This window comes from Felis catus, chromosome B3 (assembly GCF_018350175.1).
Source record: "Felis catus isolate Fca126 chromosome B3, F.catus_Fca126_mat1.0, whole genome shotgun sequence".
Lineage (NCBI taxonomy): Eukaryota > Metazoa > Chordata > Mammalia > Carnivora > Felidae > Felis > Felis catus.
The window spans coordinates 131,987,946-132,009,118 of record NC_058373.1 but is presented as its reverse complement, the minus strand read 5'-3'; the positions used below and the strand labels follow the sequence as shown (position 1 = coordinate 132,009,118).

The window sequence follows — 21,173 nt, the reverse complement described above, 5'->3', positions numbered from 1 at the left end:
GCTCCAGGCTCCGAGCTGTCAGCACAGAGCCCGACGCGGGGCTCGAACTCACGGACCGCGAGATCATGACCTGAGCTGAAGTCGGCCGCTCAACCGACTGAGCCACCCAGGCGCCCCTCAGAATAAACTTTAAAAAAATTTTGCAGTGATTTAAATCTTAAATACTGTCACTGAAGGAAGTTTAGAACAGTCTAAATATGTAGCAGTCCCATGTCATGGTCATACCTGAATGTTGTAAAACATAAATTTCAGGTATACTGTCCTTACCATCTCATTTAACTTTTTATGAAAGCCTGAAAAGCTCAGTAATTCAACTTTCTTAAGATTACTTGCTATTTAATTTTTAGATAAATAAAAGTATTTGTAGTTTTGACATATTAAATTTGGAGGCAAAACTGAATGATGTTTCTTAAAAATCCATTATCTGCCTTATCACATTTAGGCAAATAAAGTCTGTGGATTGCCCCCCAGGTGCTTTTTGTAAACATATACAAAAGTTTGAGGGCTCCTGTGTGGCTCAGTCAGTTAAGCATCCAATTCTTGGTTTTGACTCAGGTCATGGTCTCATGGTCCCTGGGTTCGAGCCCCGCATCGGGCTCCACACTGACAGCATGGAGCCTGTTTGGAATCCTTTCTCTCCCCCTGTCTCTTCCCTTCCCCCCACACTTGTGCTCTCTCTCTCACCCTCCCTCCTTCAAAAGTAAATACACTTAAATAAATAAGTTTCTATATTATAGATGACCTATATAATATTTATTACTGGCAAAAAATTATAGACTGATCTAGTATATATTTACACTTTAAATCTAAGCCACCTAACATTATTCATTGACATTAAGTTTACCAGTCCCTCATATCCTTTGACTTTTATTGAATAAAGAACATACTAACTTTTGGTCCAGTACTTAAATTATTGTGCTCAATTTTTCACACATAAATACCATATGTTAATACATGGTAAACTGTTCCCATACAGTTTTGATTTTTTACAGTTAAATCTTTGAACAGGTTTTACTTAATGACCTCCAGTCCCTGGTTTACTATATTGTAATTAATTTGAAGGACTGACAGATTAATCATTGTATGCTATAAATTGTAGATTGTATACAACATAGTTTAAATTTATCAGAATGTTTTCTTTAGAGACCAAAATGTCTTTCTTCATCAAAAGATACCAAGACAGCTTATCTTATTAAACTGTCTCTGGGCACCTTGGTGGCTCAGTCAGTTAAGGGTCTGACTCTTGATTTTGGCTCAGGTCATGATCTCATGGTTATGAGATTGAGCCCTGCGCCAGGCTCTTGCTGAGTGTGGAGCCTGCTTGAGATTCTCTTCTTCCCCCCTTTCTGTCCCTCCGCTGTGTGCTCTCTCTTTCTCAAAAATAAATAAGTAAAAATGTCTCTATTTTTGCATTATTTGTAGCGGATTTATAGTTTGAAACAAACCCACTCTCATATTTCAGTTATTTTACTAAAAGTACTTACGTTCTAAGACTGAATTAGCTGCTGAAAATGAATACATGTTTATGGGCTGCAGTTCATGAAGAAAGGACAATACAAATCCCTGATTTTTAAGTTGGAAAATACAGAGAACTGGGAAAATTTTTTAAGCAGCAGAAATGGGCTACACAAGATGAATAACAACAAATACAATTTTTTTTTCTAAAGATTAGCAATTTGGGGACACCTAGTTGGCTCAGTCAGAAGAGTATGCGACTCTTGATCTTAGAGTCATGAGTTTAAACCCCACGTTGGGTGTAGACCCTACTAAATTTTTTTTTACTTTTTAAAAAAAATCTAAATAAAACAGATTAGCAGTTTGGGGGCACCTGGTGGCTCAGTTTTGTAAACAAGCATCTAGCTTCAATTGGATCATGATCTTACAGTTCTTGGGTTCAAGGCCCACATTGGGCTCTCTGCTGTCAGTGCAGAGCCTGCTTTAGATCCCCTGTCTCCCTCTCTCTGTGCCCCTCCTCCATGTGTGTACTCTCTCTCTCAAAAATAAATAAACCTTTAAAAAAAAAAAGTTTTAGTTCTTCCCTGAAATCTTATTTAAAAAACAAAAATTGGCACCTGGGTGGCTCAGTCGGTTAAGCATCCAACTTTAGCTCAGGTCATGATTTCACAGTTTGTGAGTCCGAGCCCCGCGTTGGGCTCTGTGCTGTCAGGGCAGAGCCTGGAGCCTGCTTTGGATCCTCTGTACCTCTCTCTCTGTGCCCCTCCTCCACTTGTGCTCTCTTTCTGTCTCTCAAAAATAAATTTTCAAAATTAAAAAATAAAAAAAACACTGTTTTATAAAGTGATGTGAACTTGGCTTTTTACCAGATATCTGTCTATATGGTTGAAGATTTCTTTTGAGATCTATTCACATGGTGTCCTTCCTACCTGTTGCCTTTCTCAGTTTGTGTTTGCTTTTCATCTCCCCTTCAGATGAGATACTGAGTAACAGTAACTAATGTTCAGAACTAATGTTCAGATAGCAGATAACTGAATATACTCTGATATTTAATTATTGTGTAATATTTGTGCATTTCTCCACATAATTATATAAAGATTTAACATGTATCTAAAACGTGTATTTCTGAATAATTTAAAGTTTGTGATTGCCTAATTTTCTTGTATAAATGTTATTTTCTCAAAAATGCAGTGTGAACTGTAGCCTGAAGAAGTATTCTGTATTTTTGCCTTTCCTTCCTCTTTCCTTTTCTTTCTTTCTTTTATTATTTTTTTAAATCGAGGTACAGTTGACACACAATGTTACATGAGTTCCAGGCGTACAACATCGTGATTGGACAAGTTTACATGTTCCGCTGTGCTCACCGTGGGTGTCGCTACCATTCATCCCCATGCGATGTCATTCCAGTCCCATTGACTGTATTCCCTATGCTGTGCCTTTTATCCCATAACTTATTCATAACTGGAAATCTGTATCTCCCGCTCCCTTTCACCCATTTTGTCCATCCCCCTCCGCCCTCCCCTCTGGCAACCATCAGTTCTCTGTATTTGTGAATCTGTTTCTTTTTTCATTTAGTCTTGGTTTTGAGCTATTTTTTCTTAAGTACACAATCATTCTTTGGTACATACTTTTCCGTGTTTCAGAAAGTATGCATCAGCTGTAGAAATGGAAACATCTGTAACAGGTATATTACAACTTTTGGATTTTATCATTATTTAGCTACAGCTCCTTCTATCCACATCTGGGATGCAATGAACAAGCAGACTTTATCTATACTGAGATGCTACCATTCGAAGGGAGTGTGTTCAGTCAGCTTCAGTGCTACCGGCAAACTCTTGCTGTCTGTGGGGCTGGACCCAGAACATACGATTACCATTTGGAGATGGCAGGAAGGTAGGGTTCTTTTTTCTTGGTGATTTTTAAAACTAAGAATACCAGGGTGATAAGAACTCTGTTTCATATTTGCTTTAACTTAGTGATTGAAATCGTTCTTCATTTCAGCCCTGCAACACACACAATACACAGCTGGTATCACTCACTGTATGTTGCACTTTAAAAACTCAGTGATGGGGCGCCTGGGTGGCGCAGTCGGTTGAGCCTTTGACTTCAGCCAGGTCACGATCTCGCGGTCTGTGAGTTCGAGCCCCGCATCGGGCTCTGGGCTGATGGCTCAGAGCCTGGAGCCTGTTTCCGATTCTGTGTCTCCCTCTCTCTCTGACCTTCCCCCGTTCATGCTCTGTCTCTCTCTGTCCCAAAAATAAATAAACGTTGAAAAAAAAAAAAAACTCAGTGAAAGAAGCTCACGAAATAGAAACATATGCAAGTTACTAATACTATACATAATTCACTGCTCTTTCAGTAAGAAACCATATGTAAGTCTCCTTGTTAATTCTTATTTGCTTGGTCATGGAGGGTGTTAAGAACGGAAATGAAATACCAAGTGATAATGAAAGATGAACAGGATAATATTGCTTACCATACTTTAGATAAAACTTTCCAGTTACGTGGCTGCTACAAAAAGTGAAGTTCACAGAGCTACATAGGAGAAAGTAAGATGTGATTTCTAAAATCTAGAATGGCCCTTCAATGATAATAAAGCTCCCATTAATACACATGTCACTCGAGAAAGTATGTAAAAAGGACCTTCTCCGCCAGTAATCGTCTGTCACCTGGCGGCTAGGTAGCAATGCAGAGGACACGCGCAAGTATTTGTTTTTTGAACGATGTATTTTGAGTAGCTGTTCGATCTGGCAAAAGCCATCTTAGTTCCTCTGCTAACTTAGGTAACTTGTTGTCTCTTTTTATCAGGTGCCAAGATTGCCAGCAGAGCCGGTCACAACCGACGCATTTTTGTGGCAGAATTCCGACCAGATTCAGATTCCCAGTTTGTCTCTGTGGGAGTCAAACACGTGAAGTTCTGGACACTGGCAGGAAGGGCTCTTCTTAGCAAAAAAGGGCTCGTGAGCACCCTGGAGGATGCCCGGATGCAGACCATGCTTGCTGTGGCGTTTGGTGCAGTATGTCTCTTAAACCGCGTGTGCTTGTGGAACTCAATCACGGCAGTTGGACTGCTTTGAATTTTCTTGCTTCAGATAAGCCACATTCGTGTTGTCATATGGCACCGTGACCCACTAACCATTCCATATGTGCCAGTCCTGCATATATTCCACCTTTCAAAATCTGGTACTTTCAGAAATCAGGGAGTAGGAAAGAAAATTAATGAGGGAGAAGGATTATAATGAAACATTTCAGTCCTTGGGCCACTGCCAGCCATTCTCAAAAGCCTTCGTTAATTTTGTAATTGTCACCCTAAGCCCCCTAAAATGTCTATCCTTCTAGTAGTTCCTCATAACCCTAAAAATTTGTCAGAATGAAGAAAGGTGAATCAAGAAATGTAATTTTTCTAGTGTTTAAGGCGGTACCTGAGTTTAGGATTTCTTTTGCTCTCTATCAACTTAACTCACTGCTTATCACATAGTTGGAAGTGCTCTGGGCCAGTGCAGCTCTTTCAGAGTGGGAAGGAGAGCAAGATTCCCAGTCTTCACAGAGGGTGTTCCAGAGCCGTCCCGCCCCCACATCCCATTGGGCTTGTGGTTTACAATCCACATCTCTAATACCCTGAGCCCTGACCACACTTTTTAAATCCTTTGGTACATCAAAAACCTTGGTGGATTTCTGTACTAAAGTGTTTATGGGGCTGGGAATGTAACGCATGAAGAAAATTATACTTTTAGAACCTTTAAGCACATGATTTTAACAAAAAGATCATTGAAAATGTTGGTCATACCATGTCAAACTTCCGTTAAACATTTTGGGGATTCATAATATAAGATGGGTAGGGTAGTTCCTTTCCAGAAGAAAAACCCACACCTTCAAATGCTTCTGGCATTTAATTTGCCTGTGTTGACTTAACTTGTTTCATGTATAAAATTCCTTATGTACCCAGTTGCCTATTCCCAATAGAAAATAAACTTGAAGACTAAAATATTAGTCCTGACTGACTTCCGGTTAAAGCAGCAGTGAAATCAGAATGTTTTGTTACATAGCAAGATGGACTGATGTTCAGTTTAGGCCTATTTGAACACCCTCCATGCCTAGGGTTACAAAAAAAAAAAAAAAAAGCAAGGGAAGTAAAATCTTGGTTTCTATGCCTAGAGCATTTACATTCTGATTGAAGATAAGGCATGAATTAATGATGCTCCTAGATGACAAGTATAATTATTGTTATCCAAATAGGTACAGAGAATATGCATGACTGCATATTCAAAGTAACATTAAATTGTTGTAGGCAGGGGCGCCTAGAGCATGCGACTCTCGATCTCTAGGTTGTGAGATTACTTTAAAAAAATTGTAGGGAAATTAAACATAGAAACTATGTTCTTGTCAGAAAGATTAAAGAAAATGTTTTGTTGTAATTCAAAATCTTACTTTCCTATTAGTTCTTTCCATATCGTTTTTGTTGAAAGATCTTGGACCAGTTGCTCTGAAAGTGAAACTAAAATGGATGAAAATAGCACATGATGCAGAATTTAATTTCTCCAGTTTCCGCATAAATGAACTCTATCAGGATTGCATTCTCAAAGTGATCTAAAGCACTATTACTTTGGGCACCTTATCAAATTTATCTTACGTTGTATTGCAGAAATGCACTGATTTTTGCCGTTTTGATTTTGAGAAATCATGGCAAATGTTAATTTCATATATAACCTCATGAATTAGTGAAATTTAAACTCATACAACATTGCTATAAGTTGTGTACGTAGTTTTACTTTCTGTAGCAAAATACTTTATCAAAACTAGTGAAATGTTATTTTCACTTCCTGTTCCTACTCTTTTTTTTCACTCTTAGTTACTGATGACCTCAAGTTATTTCTCAGGCAGCTGGAGGGAGGCAGCCTAAAGGGACGATGTAAACCAGAATTCTAAAATTTTGCATTGGAGGGAAACTTGGTGCCTGAACTCCCTCGTTTTACACATGAAAAAGCTGATAATCCTAGAGATTAAAAAACCTCACCGAAGGTTATTCCAGCAAATAAGCAACAGAATAGACTAAAAGGCCCTGACAAAACTAAACCTCAAGTTCAGACATGAACCCGTTTGCCGGGTCCATGGTTTCTCCCACTGTATCATGTTCTTTGTATCTGAGAATATGAGGTAGGCCACACTTATGGTAGAGAATTGCGTCTGTTTCAACTCTATTTGAACTTTTGATGAGTTTGTCTCCCCCTTCCCCGCTCCTTTTCAGAATAACTTGACGTTTACAGGTACCATCAGTGGAGATGTCTGTGTGTGGAAAGATCACATATTGTGTAGGACCGTGGCCAGAGCTCACAACGGGCCTGTGTTTGCCATGTTCACCACACTGCGAGACGGACTTATCGTGACCGGAGGCAAGGAAAGGCCGTGAGTCCTGTTCCCACAGCCTAACCACACGTTCATGCACTGGGGGCTGCTTGCAGTTTGCAGTGAATTATTCTAGTTATTTCTAGACTACACGGATCATCCTTTCTGACCTTCTTCCTCATGTGCTTCACCTTTATTGCCTTTTATGTGCCTTCCTGTTGACTATTAATTTCTTAAGTCACTTCTGATTTATTTCACAGTGTAAAGACACCTTAACCCCAACAGTTGGGGCGATAGCTTATTTCTCTGAGGTATGGTTTAGGTGGTTATCGTGTAGGCAGAGAACTGATTTCCCTCATGTCTGTATGCCTGGATAAGTATTTGCTGGGGAAGAAGTGACCCATGGGAGAATCTTTGCCCTCAAACCCAGGACGTATCTTGACTGCCTGCTCTCTCCTTTTTGGCCCAAACAGACACTGAGGGGTAAGGTGCATACAGCTGGCGGCCTCAGAAAGGTGTGGGGACACTAGAAACAAACTGCCTTGTTTGCTTTTGCTTGAGGCAATCTCGTTACATAAAATACTTGTTACATAAAATTGTGTAAAACAGACTTCAAAATTTAAGTCTAACGAAAGACGTTTTTCTGAGTGATTTGAAAACCTCCCAGAAGAAGCCAGATACTAATGGATTTTCTGCCAGCATACTCCTATGCTTGTTAAAATGTAGTGTTTGCGGGGCCAGGAAGCACGCACATGTCCATCCAGGATGAGGGAACCCACCTAATCAAACACCAGTGCAGCGGCGTTTGTGTTTCACAAAAACGAACCCTGTATTGTGGTCCTGGGCGTGCTTTTCTCCTAAGACAAGCAATTCATCTAACAGAAAATAAAGGAATACATTTTTCAGTTCTCCCGAGAGAAAAACCATAAATGGGCTATGTTTTCTGTCTTACCCTGACGCTGGTGTTTCCCACACGCCTTCTGTTCAGCACACCTCTGCCCATTAGTAGCCTGCTTGATGGTTTCAGTGGGTATTTTAACAATGATGCGAAGGAAAGCGCACCCCTTTTGGCCATTAAAGATCTCTTCTATAGCATAGCACCTGTAATCCTGTTATCTAGCCTTACGTTTCCATTGTCATGTTAACATTAAACATCATTCTGCACATTTCCTTAATCAAGAGGATACATTATATGGGGGCGGGGGGATGTGGAGAACTAAGGAAGAGTACACTCATGTCAGAAAAATGAATTTTCATCAGGTAAAATTTGCTTCAACTGAATGGCTGAAATACGGTGTATCTTAAAGTTGCCACAGAAAGTTTAGAGACTACAAAAAGTGAATATCGGGCTCCCCCCCCCTTTTTTTTTTTACTGTTCTGCTTGTATAATTTAGTATTTGTTTGTAATAAAAGTGATTTGTAATAGCTCATAAAAATGCTTATTTGGCTTGGGTTGCTCTTAGGTCAAGAGAAGGAGGAGCGGTCAAGCTGTGGGACCAGGAACTGAGGCGGTGCCGAGCCTTCAGGCTGGACACGGGACAAGCCACGGACTGTGTCCGCTCCGTGTGCAGGGGCAAAGTAAGATGTTCCGAGAGCCGTTCCGGTGCAGCCAAAAGTAGGGAACGGTTATTCTTGCGGTTCCCTCGCCCTCTGCAACTTGACGAGTGACACTTGCAGAGGAGTCTGCTTGCTGGCTACGCTCTGCCCTTTCCTGGCCGCCCCCGCAGCCCCGCGGGCAGCGCCCCTGTGCCTTCTGCCTCCGGGCCACGCTTAAGATGAGAAGCTGCTCCCCGGTCTCAACACAGTATTTAAACCTCCATGTTTTCTTGAATCTACTAATTCAACCGTGGTGGGCAGAAGTGAAATTTCTTGCCAGTTGAATCAATTTTGATTACAGCAAAATTTTGTTAAATTTTATTTTTAAATGTACATTTCTTTTTTTTAATTAAAACATTTTCTTCATGTTTATTTTTGAGTGGGAGAAAGACAGCACGAGCATGGGAGGGGCAGAAAGGGAGACAGAATCCAAAGCAGGCTCCAGGCCTTGAGCTGTCAGCACAGAGCCCAACATGGGGCCCGAACCCACGAACTGTGAGATCATGACCCGAGCCGAAGTCTGATACTTAACCGACTGAGCCACCTAGGTGCCCCAATGCTCATTATTTTTGAGAGAGAGAGAGAGCGCAAGAATGGGGAGGGCAGAGAGAGAGGGAGACAGAGGATCCAAAGTGGGCTCCACACTGACAGCACAGAGTCCGAGGTGAAGCTTGAACTCATGAGATATATCATGACCTGAGCCAAAGGCAGACACTCAACTGACTGAGCCCCCCAGGACCTTAATTTTATAAGTACTCAACCCCCCGCCAAGCATGGGGCTCAAACTCAAAACCCCCAACATCAAGAGTCGTATGCTCTACCCAGCCACCCTTTTTTTTTAAAAAAACATTCATTCCTATAAAAAATTTGGACCATGCATGCACTGGCAATAAGTGTATTTATAAATTATATACATGTATTATCTTCAGTCCATGTATTAGGCTTTTATTTATACTTCTTTTTTGTTTTTTGAAGTTTAGTTTGGAGAGCAAGTGAGACATGAACAGGGGAGGGGCAGAGAGAGAGGGAGACACAGAATCGAAGCAGGCTCCAGCTGTCAGCAGAGAGCCCGACACGGGTCTCAGACTCACGAGCAAGGAGATCATGACCTGAGTGGAAGTCAGACGCTCAACTGACCGAGCCACCCAGACACTGCTATTTATACTTTTTAACTAAAATGTAATACTTTCTTCCTGTATCCCAGCGCACTTGCACCTCTTTGGAGATCGTCAGATTAAAATATAGTCAAAGTCAGGGCTCTGTCTTAGAGAATAGTTCTGTTTTTTGGCAGACTCAGGGCTCTTGCAGATGCGCCTCTAGTCAAAGAAAAACCTCATGAGCTAATGATGGGCTTGCTGCTATGTTAGTTCAAAGCAAAAAGTTCTCTGAAAGGTCAGTAGGGTCCTTAAGTTATTAAAAGACATTGCTGTAATTACGATAAATATATCAATCCTCTTGTGTTTCAGGGCAAGATCCTAGTTGGGACAAGGAGTGCGGAGATCATCGAAGTTGGAGAGAAAAATGCAGCCTGCAATATTTTAGTTAATGGTCATGTGGATGGGCCCATATGGGGACTAGTGACACATCCCTCCAGGGATTTTTTCCTTTCTGCCGCAGAAGATGGGACAGTGAGACTCTGGGATATTGCTGATAAAGTAGGTACAAACAGTTTTTGGCTTTTTTTCTTTTAAGTTACAATTTCTAAGGAGAGTGTAAGTCCCAAATTGCTAGCACAATTTGAGAAGAACTATTTGAGAATTATGTTGAAAAGGAACTGGTTTACTTTGTAAGTACTTAATGTAGTTTTCTCTGGCTCTTTTGGTTCTTATGCAGAAGATGTTAAACAAAGTGAACTTGGGACATGCTGCTCGGACCGTGTGTTATAGCCCTGAAGGGGATATGGTGGCTATCGGAATGAAAAATGGAGAATTTATTATTTTACTGGTGAGCTCCCTAAAAATATGGGGAAAGAAGAGAGATAGACGATGTTCAATCCATGATATCAGGTTAGTCAACAAATGGAATAGAATTTCTAGTATATGTATTCTTAAATGACCCGGGTTGCATTTGAAAACAGGTCCTCATTAGTGCCTATAGCATTTTATCACATCATCACTTGTATGCTGAAATATGGCTGTTTGTGTCCTTCTTGCCGAATTATTAATCTAGTGGCATCAACCACAGTGCCTTATAAGGGCACGTACTCAGGGAACGCTTGACGATGAAGCGTCACACTGGACAGGTCCAGCAAGTTCATCCTGCCAAGAATGATCTTCTGCTGTACCGAAGAGAGCCATCTGTCCTGTAGACGTCAGCCTGGAAACTAAAGCTGCAACCCCAACTCTCAACTGCATAGTTACTCGTTTAATTAACACCCATCAAACATCTATGCCCCAGAAACTGAATTAATTAAACTTTAAACTTTCCTTGAACCTTTATATTCCAGTGCTTAAGCTTATCTGGACAGTGGCCACCATTTACCAAGTGCCTCTGTGTGATCAAGATGGATTCCTGAATCTGCCTGCACCCTTCACTGTAAAACCCTTTTACAAATGAAACCGTCCTCAGGACTTCACTATATAAACTTCTTATAGGTCCCCCATTCCCCTCAAGAGCCTGCGTTGTCCCAGATCATTTCCCATGATCACTAGGCATATACCTGTGTCTTCAAGTAACTTCTTCCAGGCTTCAAATAGTGTTCCTTCACCAGATAACCTGAGGGGCCTTAGCAGGTCTGTGTCCTTTGCTGTTAAGATACCATGATTCCAGATGAAAGAAACCTATCTTGGTGAATTTGGCGAACTATGTAACTTAGGAATTATGTAATTGTTAGTGGCTTTTTCAAAACCTACACTTTTTTTTTTTTAATTTTTTTTCCAACGTTTATTTATTTTTGGGACAGAGAGAGACAGAGCATGAACGGGGGAGGGGCAGAGAGAGAGGGAGACACAGAATCGGAAACAGGCTCCAGGCCCCGAGCCATCAGCCCAGAGCCTGACGCGGGGCTCGAACTCACGTACCGCGAGATCGTGACCTGGCTGAAGTCGGACGCTTAACCGACTGCGCCACCCAGGCGCCCCAAAACCTACACTTTTAAGGGAATTGGCACTTGAAATAACATGTAAATTTCGTTCCACGTAACACAAATAGAATCTCCATACACACAATCAGTTGTGTCCACCAGGTAAATCTGCTTGAGGCCAGATCACACACACACTTGTTTTTGAGGTAGAATGGAAGTTACTGGTCTTAAATATTTATGATTTCATGTGTGCTGATGTATCTTTCACATATTTTATTACCTCTCCAGATTTAGTCCGGATTCCCGGTTTCTGGCAGTGGGTTCTAGTGAGAACTCGGTGGATTTTTATGACCTAACATTGGGCCCCACCCTTAACAGAATCAGTTACTGCAGAGACATTCCCAGCTTTGTCATTCAAATGGACTTCTCTGCAGATAGCAGATATCTCCAGGTACAGTACCTATGTCCTACATCCAGTTCACAGTAGCTGTTTTTACATTGTTAAGTGGGTGCATTTAAAACTCCTGAGTTTCAGAGGGCCACCTGGCCGGCTCAGTCAGCAGAGCATGGGATTCTTGATCTCAGGGCCGTGAATTCGAGCCCCACATTGGGCGAGAGCTTCCTGAAAAAACTCCCGAGTTCCAGAGCTTCTGAACTCTTGCCTTTGTTTACTCTTCACTGTTTCTGCATTCTTTAATATCCTGTTCTTCTCAGAGCTTTTCTCCGTCTTCTTCTGACAGATTTTTGTAGTCATCATTAATATTCTTAATGTTGGAAATGTAAATGAAATAGCACGCTTTGCTAGTATACTCTAGCCTTCTGATGTGTCTCTCGCATTAATGGAATTCTTGTCCCATTTTAATACGCTGAAAGGTCTCCACTGGTTGCTATAAACGACATGTCTATGAAGTGCCTTCAGGAAAACCTGTTCTGGATCAGGCCACCATGGACAGAATTACTTGGGCCACATGGACTAGGTAAACTGGAAAATCCTGCTTCTGAACAGTTAGAGCCATTCCACTAGGAAACAGTGGTCAAGTTCTAAGTTTGTTACTGTTTCCTGAGTTCTTCCTAAGAGAAGAATGATATGCTCATGCTGGGACTCCTTGTGACTGGACATATTCTCATGCTTTATCAAGGTTAAAAGCCTTTGAAGATACCCTGATATTTTCCTTAACATATTAGGTTTAGTAACCAGCAATAAAAACACATACTGGGTACTGTTAAGCAATCCTATCATTTCTCTACCTAAAGGAATGCAATCTTGCCGCTGTTAGAAATGAAATCCTACAAATTTGCTGTGTAACAGAGAACCATGAGTATCCATCTTTTTAAATTCCTGTAGCATAAGCATCTGTATTAATTTTAAAGAACATAATTAAGTAGAAATTAATTACCAAAAACCTTTTTCAGTGTAGTACATCTGTATTTGCTGTCGTACATTTTCTTTATTCCTTCCCTCTAGTATTCTAGGAGATGAAGTTCTGGGAATCTGGTCCAGACATGCTGAGAAAGCCAATGTCAACTGTGCCTGCGTATCTCATTCAGGAATCAGCCTTGTAACAGGAGATGATTTTGGGATGGTTAAGTTATTTGACTTCCCATGTCCTGAAAAATTTGTAAGTTTGTGTTTGGTTTTGTTTTTGATGTAGTTTTCTAGTTTAGACATCTGATCATTAGTACTTCTTCCATAATTTAATAACTAAACACGTTAGTCTCCTGGTTTAGAAACAGTTAATTTTCGTTCCTAAGGTTTTTTCAAAACGAAAAATAAAAGCTTTTTAGAAATTATCTCCCCGTGCCCAAGTAACACCATCTTTGCAAAGTATCCTAATAGAGCTGTGATTATTAGACTTTTATTAAACCTTTAATCTATTTCCAAGTTTCACATTCTCTTCCTCAAAGGAAAATTTTCAGAGTGCCTGGAGACATCTGACTGCTCGAAACGCCTGGTCTGTTAAGGTGCAGATCCATTACTAACTCTGAAAAAGCAATGTTTATTTATTTTGAGAAAGTACTCAAGCAGGGGAGGGGCAGAGAGAGAGAGGGAGAGATTGAGAACCCCAAGCAGGCTCCACACTGTTAGGACAGAGCCCGATAGGGTGCTCAGTCTCATGAACTGTGAGATCATGACCTGAGTCGTAATCACGAGCTGGACGCTTAACTGACTGAGCCACCCAGGTGCTTGTAAAAAAAGCATCTAATAACGCTGCGTGTGGTCTGAAGAGCCTACTCTCTCCGCAGCCCGTGATGGAGACGGGGTTCCGGACAGGAACCTTTGATTTTCACGTGCCTCACACATCCTAAGCTTTCTTTTTCGTTGTTTTTTCAGGCAAAGCACAAAAGGTTCTTGGGTCATTCACCTCACGTGACCAATATTCGATTTACCAGTGGTGATCGGCATGTCGTTAGCGCAGGAGGTGATGACTGCAGGTTGGTAACTTTCCTAGCCAGAGAAGAACAGACTAGTTTTATGAAGAGATCTAATATCACTATATAACTGAGTAGCTGGTTCTGTGGAGTCACGTACTACGAAAATACAAAATAAAATGAATTAATGAGAATTTTTATACATGTCATGATTTGAAAGCTCATTAAAAAACTGAAAATCTAGAAATATAATGAACTCACTGCATTTTTTTTATTGCAGTTTATTTGTCTGGAAATGTGTACATATGCCTCACTAAAAGATACGGATGCTGAGAAGACTGTATAAACTAACAGCCTTGAGACCAGAATTACAGACGAGGAAAAAAAAAAAAAAAAAAGGCAAACAGAACCAAACCCTGCATGGGCAAGTGGTGCTAATTTAGGATTGTAACAGGGATAATGCCCAGAGTCATCAAAGTAGAAGACAGATAAGTTCAAGATACTTGCTGTGTGCACTGGGAGAACTGTCCATAATCCACACACTGCCAGACGGTTACATTTCAAGGAAGGATGGAAAAAACACTTGGTGAAAGCCAGCCCCGTTTGGGGGGGAGGGTGCAGACTTGGGAGACCTGCTGGGGAGGTTGACAGGACCGCGCTTCTCAAAAAACAACAACAAAGCAAGACCTTAAAAACCCAACTTGCATAGTTTTCATCTTTTTAAGCAAACAGTTTTTCTTCTTTAGAATTTCTAGTTTATTTTTAAGGTTCATTATTTAATGACTTATTTTTTCCCTCGTGTTTACATAAGGAAAGAAAACACACCATCACCCTAAAGGATCACAGCTTTTAAAAGGTGAACAATTATTTTCCCTAAGGAAACACACACAAGCTTTACCGGAGAAGATAATGCTACATAAGCATCAATAAACCTCTTTTTATAAAGGACACTTTTCTCCTGACAGTTTTAAATTCAGGAACAAATCCAAAGTTAGTAGTATATGAGCACTACATTTTCATGGTTGAGCTGTCGATCCTTTAATGTTCACAAGTCCTCTCTCTAGCTGAAAAACTAGAACATGATTATAGCTTCATCAATGAGAAAGTAGTATGCTGAACAGTCCTTTCCAGTGGTGTACAGGTTAAAGGTTTAGAGAGCAGTAGTAGTTAACCGGGAGAGCATACTGAATATTTAAAGATGTAGTCTAGTAGAAACACCTGTTTAACATGTACACTGAAATGTTCAAGGTCACATTTACAAAGTTAAACAATTTAGTAGCTCTTGGAAGTTTTTATAGCTTTTGTTTCTATTTTAAAAATTTACTAATTAGCTGTATGCCACACCATAGGCTGACTTCCAGAAGGAATGAATACAGGTCCACTTGTAACACTTGTCTATTAAAATTCCTTTTTGGTGGATTAGGGCTGAACTGTTAGATCTTTATCCCTATTCACGTCAATGCTGCCAAAGATCAGTACTTGCCGTTCAGGAATTTGCTGTTTGGCCCGTCTGTAGTTTCCTGAAGATTGGAGGTTATGTAGATTGCTATTTAAAATTATATTTTTCTAAGTGTGAAAAAGTTTAAAATGCTCTACTGGTCATATGAATTTTTATTTTAATGTGTTAATTATCTTTGTAGCATAATAGACCCCTTCAGGTTCTGGAAATCTCAGTTTGGCCTGAGCTCGATTTTGTATGCCCAACACCTTGGAAATACTAAAAACAGAAATAGCTGAATCATACACAGAAAGCCTAACCGGTGATTGAACATGGTCAGTTTTAAAGCTCTGAATTGTAGCTGTTGTCTGAAGGATTAAGGCATGATTAAGCTCGAAACATAAGCTCATAGTCACATCAATGGATTCTCCTAAATTGAGCCAAATTTTAGAATATGCTAGTATTAAATTTCTATCCATGTATATTATAAAGGGGCTCAATAAATTAATTTCCCTGAACCACCCTCTCCCTTCCCGTTTTTGAGCCTGCTGCACTTTCAAACTTTCCTTCTGAGCCAGGTTTGCTAGCTTTTGGCTAAAGAGAAATCCCATTTCATGGTACAGGTAGAAACTCTAGTAATAACCGTAACAAAGTATAAGGCATAGAGCACAAAAATGCTTCCACTGCGTTTTTGTTCCAGCGGCCAGCCTTAAGCCCTGCTGTCAGCTTCAGGACTCAAACTGTGGATTTTAAGTAGTTACCCCACAACCACCTTGTTTGTACCAGCCATCAGCTAAGGGAAGGTGAGTAACCGTGGTAGGTTATGAAGATTCTGCCCTGTGTTATTTCTTTAACCCAGAGATTTACTTTTATATGCAGTATCTGACTAAGCTCCCGAATTTGTAACTTGAGAGTCCTGGCACGTTTGGTCCTGTTTCTGTGTATAAACGCACGACAAAGCACACTGTGCACGCTCGTGCCACTCGCTGCACACCACCGGCCACAGGTGTTCCTTTCCTTCTGGTGGTTCTTTTTCATGGTGGTTCACGTTAGACCAAGTTATCCAACAGATGTAGAGTCAACCTCAGCTTGCCCGTAAACCAGAGCAGCTGAAGGTAACAAACTCTTAAATGTGTTCCCAGGCAGTGTTTATTAAATGGCAAAAAAAAAAACAAACAAACAAAAAAACCCTGCTTTTAGCACGTCACTGACTTGTAAGATGGTTGAACCAAATCACTTAGGCCGTTTCCCGTTTATGTTCTTTGTAGTGAAATTAGGAAAATGCAACTATATGCCATTTATAAATGATGTTACTAAAAGTCTTAAAATTTCTAGAAATACAACTTAAATTTCTTCTGCAAAGACATAAAGCTCAATCTTAAGTAGCACTGGAATGAACAAATGCCTTAAATTCAGAGGAGTCAACTTTTTAGACTGAAGCAGAATGGTCATTTCACCCCAGCCTAACTACGTGAGGGCTCTGTCTTTCCCTATCAATCAGCACAGCGAAGTGCAACTTACAAATGGCTTAATAATTGGTTCTTTCTTCTACCCATGGAAAAGCAATGGCCTCAAAACAGACTGCTGGTTTCATGCTCTTAAACATGGACTTTTTACACATGCTGTTTTATTATCCCTTGGGTATATAACTGATGAACTTTTAAGTTAATTTGGTCCTGAGAATGTTTGGGTCTTTATCTCTTTTGCATTAGTTCACTCTGTTCCAACCAACTTTTAGCTTTTTTTTTTTTTTTTTAAACTGCTGTACATCAAGTCTTTAAAATCAGTGATCCGTTATTTAATTCTAAAGCATCTGACACTTCTTGCCTTAACTATTTTAAAAACCACACACAGAAAACTGGGTGTTGATTCAATAGTCCAAAAGTTTAGTCCTACTTTGCAGTTTACCCATCTGATTTCTGTAATTAGTCATTGAAAATATACTATTTAAATATTTTTACATTAAAAAAATTTTCTGTGGATTTCTGAAAATGTTATTTTTCAGAATGTGAAAATACATGTATAATCTTGTGAGTTTAAAGTCTGTTTTCTGATACCTTCTGTATATAGAACTGTAAAAAAAAATTTGTATAATTTTGTGATAAAATGCATTCCCAAAATATTTATTTAAAAAGTGTATGTTAACAGTAAAGCATTTGAAGGAACTGTTCCTGTTGTTTTGCACTTGCCATCACAGCTGGCTTTCCCGGACACTGGTAAGGGACCAGCTATTTGGGAACCATTCACCAAAGCATCACTCAAGCCCAAAAGCCATGCTTTTCAAACTAAATTCGCTTGAAATTAAAAAGGATTGAATGACTTTTTTCAGCTGCCTCCACACTTCTGGCCACTCCTGTTTTCACAGTGGATAACCCTTGGGAAAAGTGAGTGCAATCCAACTTTAGAGTTAGGATGCTCCTCTTATTAAACATGTATCAACATCATAGCCCCGGAGTGGATTATCAGCACTGACAATATCACCACACTGTAAATGCTGAGACTGAAATTGCAGTGTACAAACAAGCCTCAAAGGTTTTAATGGAATTTAGCTTTTCCTTTAAACTGTCTTTTCACAGTCAAAACAAAAAACACCCAATGTTAAAACCACTTAATAAACTTACAAACTAGAAAAATTAGACACTTCAGATAGGCAATAAACTTCATATTATGAAAGCAATATATATTCCAAGTTTCAAAGGTTTGACAAGTTCTGCAGAGTATCTTTCATCAGTAGATGGAAACTTTCAAACTCCACAATCTTCTCCCAAGTAGCACTGTCATTCACTGAATAAACAAAAAATTTTTAATTAATGCCTTACATCCATATATACATATACACCTAGTTATTAAGATGATTTTCAATGAACATCTGTTCGACAGATTTACAATATAAGTACCAGATTTTTTTACAAAAAATTCAATTGTATAAGGTAATGACGTATTTAATTTCACAGGCCACACTAAAACTCTGTGAAATAATGCTAACAAAACGGATGTTAGATTTGTAAGCAGTATATACTCAGAAGGCAAATCTCAGCTGGAGATTACCCAAGTGAATAAGCAACCACTGGTAAAACAATTTCCGAAAGACCCTGTGTAATGAAACAGTAGAGAAAAAAATCAAAGTGATCATTTCTCCCAAATCTGTAGATTTCTAATCTTTACCTGGTTTGAGGTCGAATCCATTTCAAGGCATGTCGTGGCGGTACAGTGATGGTGGGATGATAAAATGTGCAGTCAGGTCTGGTACACTGAGTGTTAAATCTGCAGTGCTAAATACAACAGTTTCAACTTTTAAAAAAGGCAATTTGAGAGAGACATATAGTCTAATATTTTAATACGGAAACCTTGAAAAATGAACCTCCCTCCCCCAAGACACAAAATCCTAGTCAAAGAGTAACAGTAAGTTATCCGGCATATGATAAAAACTTCTAATCACCCTGCACATCTGACCCAACATCCCTTACAGTATCCATCCTTCACTGGACACCCTCATTTATGGCCCAAATGCAGTTGGGGGAAGTGAAAGTCTTTCATAATGGCCTTCAGGGTTCAATTTCAGAGAGATCATTTCACCCTGAGCAACTAAACAGGTGGAGATACATCGATCTTTAGCACACAGAGTGAAAACCGTCAGGACAAGTTTGGATGGTATTAAGTGGCACCACCAATTTCATCATTGCAGTTTCTGACACGAGGTGGGAGAAAAACACACCCATAGGCTTCGGGGCAGAGAAGAATGGAAACTAAGCAAGGGGGAGCTTCACTCTGAGAGCTCACAATACTGACATTAGTTTCAGACCACTTGTCCTAAGGAGCCAAACAGTGGCTCACCCGACAGCCAAGAAAGAATTTAAATCAGGACCTTAACAAAAATGAGGATCCAGGGAGTGTGGGTGGGGGGACCATGGATACCCAAGACATTCAATTTGCTAGTGATCTTGCAGGTCTCAGAATTAAGAGTTATCACTGAATCATTTTTGGGAAAATGAAAATTCTTACTTTTGGATGATAGAAGGGACATTCCATTTTCTTACAAGCAGGGAAATAACGGCACAGCTGACTACTAGAAGGTGGTGCTGGTGTTGTAACTGCTGACAAAGATAAGAACAAAGACTGATCAAACTTGGCAAAATATTCTGTCATGCAGTCTACTGATGTTTTTATGGCAACAGTTATAAAATTAAAATGAGGTGGGGCTGGGGCGCCTGGGTGGCTCAGTGGGTTAAGCGTCCAACTTCGGCTCGGATCATGACCTCACCGTTCCTGAGTTTGAGCCCTGTGTCGAGCTCTGGGCTGATAGCTCAGAGCCTGGAGCCTGCTTCGGATTCTGTGTCTCATTCTCTCTCTGCCCCCCCCCCCCCCACTTGCGCTCTGTCTCTCAAAAATAAATGTAAAAAAAAAAAAAAAAAATTGAGGTGGGGCTCAGATGGTTTAGCGTTGTCTAACTCTTGACTTGAGCTCAGATCATGATCTCATCGTTCATGGGATCGAGCCCCCTGGCAGGATCTACACCGACAGCAGAGCCTGCTTGGGATTCTCTCTCCCTCTTTCTCAAAAGTGATTTATATATTCATTAGAGAAAATACTTCAGAATGCTACTGGACAGACACACTTGCTCTTTAAAGACTGGTTAAGTGATTCTGGCACGATAATTCCTAAAAATAAACTCATATAAAATCACAAATGTCATCTTCCACCTAAATGTAGTAGTGCACAGGGTCACATACCTGGTTTTAGAGGCAGTACTGGAATTCTTCTACTCATATGAGTGAAGGGACAATCTGGTTTAGTACATTTTGCATCATATTTACAATTTGGATGAACAAACAAACACTTCTCAGCAAATTTACAATTGGGGAAGGCTCTATAAAACAAAAACAGTCACATTTACTTTTCTCAACGCATGATCAGTTTTTTTGTAGAGAGGCTCCTTATACCCCATCACTACTTGTTTTGAGAAACACAGAATAGAAAAAAAGGGAAACTCAAGTTTTTGAAGTAAACTCTACACCCAACATGCGGCTTGAACTCACAACCCTGAGATCAACAGTCACACTGCTCTTCCAACTGAGCCTGCCAGGCTCCCTGGGAAACTCAACTTTTAAGTGAGCGCAGATTTCAAAACAGAACATAGAAGTTTATCCGAAAGCCGAGGGTAATAACAGATTTTCGACTCAAGCAAGCCACCACCATGAAAGACAAAACAGTTTCTTATGGTAAGAATTCACACCACGTACTGTCAGATCCATGTCTACAATCTTTTATGAATAAACTCAATATACTGGGCACAATATATGTGCAAGGCATTGCTACACAAAACAGACTCCTTCTCTGGTCTCCCTCTATGGACATCCATATCATTCTCACATCAAAATTTCCTTAAAGAAGTTAAAACACGGAGGAGCGTCTGGGTGGCTCAGTTGAGCATCCAATGCTTGATTTCGGTGCAGGTCATGATCCCAGGGTTGTGGGATTGAGCCCTGTGCTGGGCTCGGTGATAAATGTGGAGCCTGCTTAGGATTCCCTCTCTTCCTCTGCCCCTCTCCCCCACTTGCAGTGTCTCTCTAAAATAAATTAAAATTGAAGTTAAAAAAAAATTACATGGAGAGATTCCACCTCTAGGGCCAAAAAAAAATTTTTTGTTTTAATCTAAAAGCCACCTCTCAAAGCTCATGACACTGAATCAGCCAACTTCTAAGGAAAAATTATACCCAAGTCCAAAATGTTTTATCATTGCCTGTGACTATTTTTTTCTCCAATGTCTTAATAGCAGTGTATGTACACAATGCATACAAACCAGGGCACTTACATACCTATCTCTTTAACGTGCAGAAGACTTCTCCCCCATCTCTCTACTCTGCCAAACACACACACACGTATGCTATTCTGGGAGGGCAATGGTTAAGTGTTACTGCAGTTAGTTACAAAGGTCAAACTTGTCCACAG

General features: G+C 40.2%; 2 protein-coding genes across 17 annotated transcripts in view; one reads left to right on the top strand and one right to left on the bottom strand.

The window, feature by feature from the left end:
• Positions 1–17,390, top strand: part of EML5 (EMAP like 5) — a 185,204-nt gene extending 167,814 nt beyond the window's left edge. For 8 of the 12 annotated variants that reach the window (XM_023255930.2, XM_023255928.2, XM_023255927.2 and 5 more), the window contains 11 exons: positions 3,175–3,348; positions 4,264–4,472; positions 6,701–6,858; positions 8,262–8,376; positions 9,861–10,049; positions 10,228–10,400; positions 11,705–11,867; positions 12,290–12,393; positions 12,882–13,035; positions 13,749–13,849; positions 14,067–17,390. In XM_023255930.2, the coding sequence (XP_023111698.1) occupies positions 3,175–3,348; positions 4,264–4,472; positions 6,701–6,858; positions 8,262–8,376; positions 9,861–10,049; positions 10,228–10,400; positions 11,705–11,867; positions 12,290–12,393; positions 12,882–13,035; positions 13,749–13,849; positions 14,067–14,103 (1,577 nt within the window). In that variant the 3' untranslated portion in view covers positions 14,104–17,390. Of the gene's footprint in view, positions 1–3,174; positions 3,349–4,263; positions 4,473–6,700; positions 6,859–8,261; positions 8,378–9,860; positions 10,054–10,227; positions 10,401–11,704; positions 11,868–12,289; positions 12,394–12,881; positions 13,036–13,748; positions 13,850–14,066 lie in introns of those variants that run through there. The other 4 variants (XR_006599904.1, XM_023255934.2, XM_045060351.1 and 1 more) reach the window with 4 other exon arrangements.
• Positions 17,391–17,730: 340 nt separating this feature from the next.
• ZC3H14 (zinc finger CCCH-type containing 14) overlaps positions 17,731–21,173 on the bottom strand; it is a 46,953-nt gene continuing 43,510 nt past the window's right edge. For 3 of the 5 annotated variants that reach the window (XM_023255936.2, XM_023255938.2, XM_006933048.4), the window contains 4 exons: positions 19,955–20,091; positions 19,227–19,315; positions 18,390–18,496; positions 17,731–18,008 (listed from right to left, as the gene is read on the bottom strand). In XM_023255936.2, the coding sequence (XP_023111704.1) occupies positions 18,002–18,008; positions 18,390–18,496; positions 19,227–19,315; positions 19,955–20,091 (340 nt within the window). In that variant the 3' untranslated portion in view covers positions 17,731–18,001. Of the gene's footprint in view, positions 18,009–18,389; positions 18,497–19,226; positions 19,319–19,954; positions 20,092–21,173 lie in introns of all 5 variants that reach the window. The other 2 variants (XM_023255935.2, XM_023255937.2) reach the window with 1 other exon arrangement.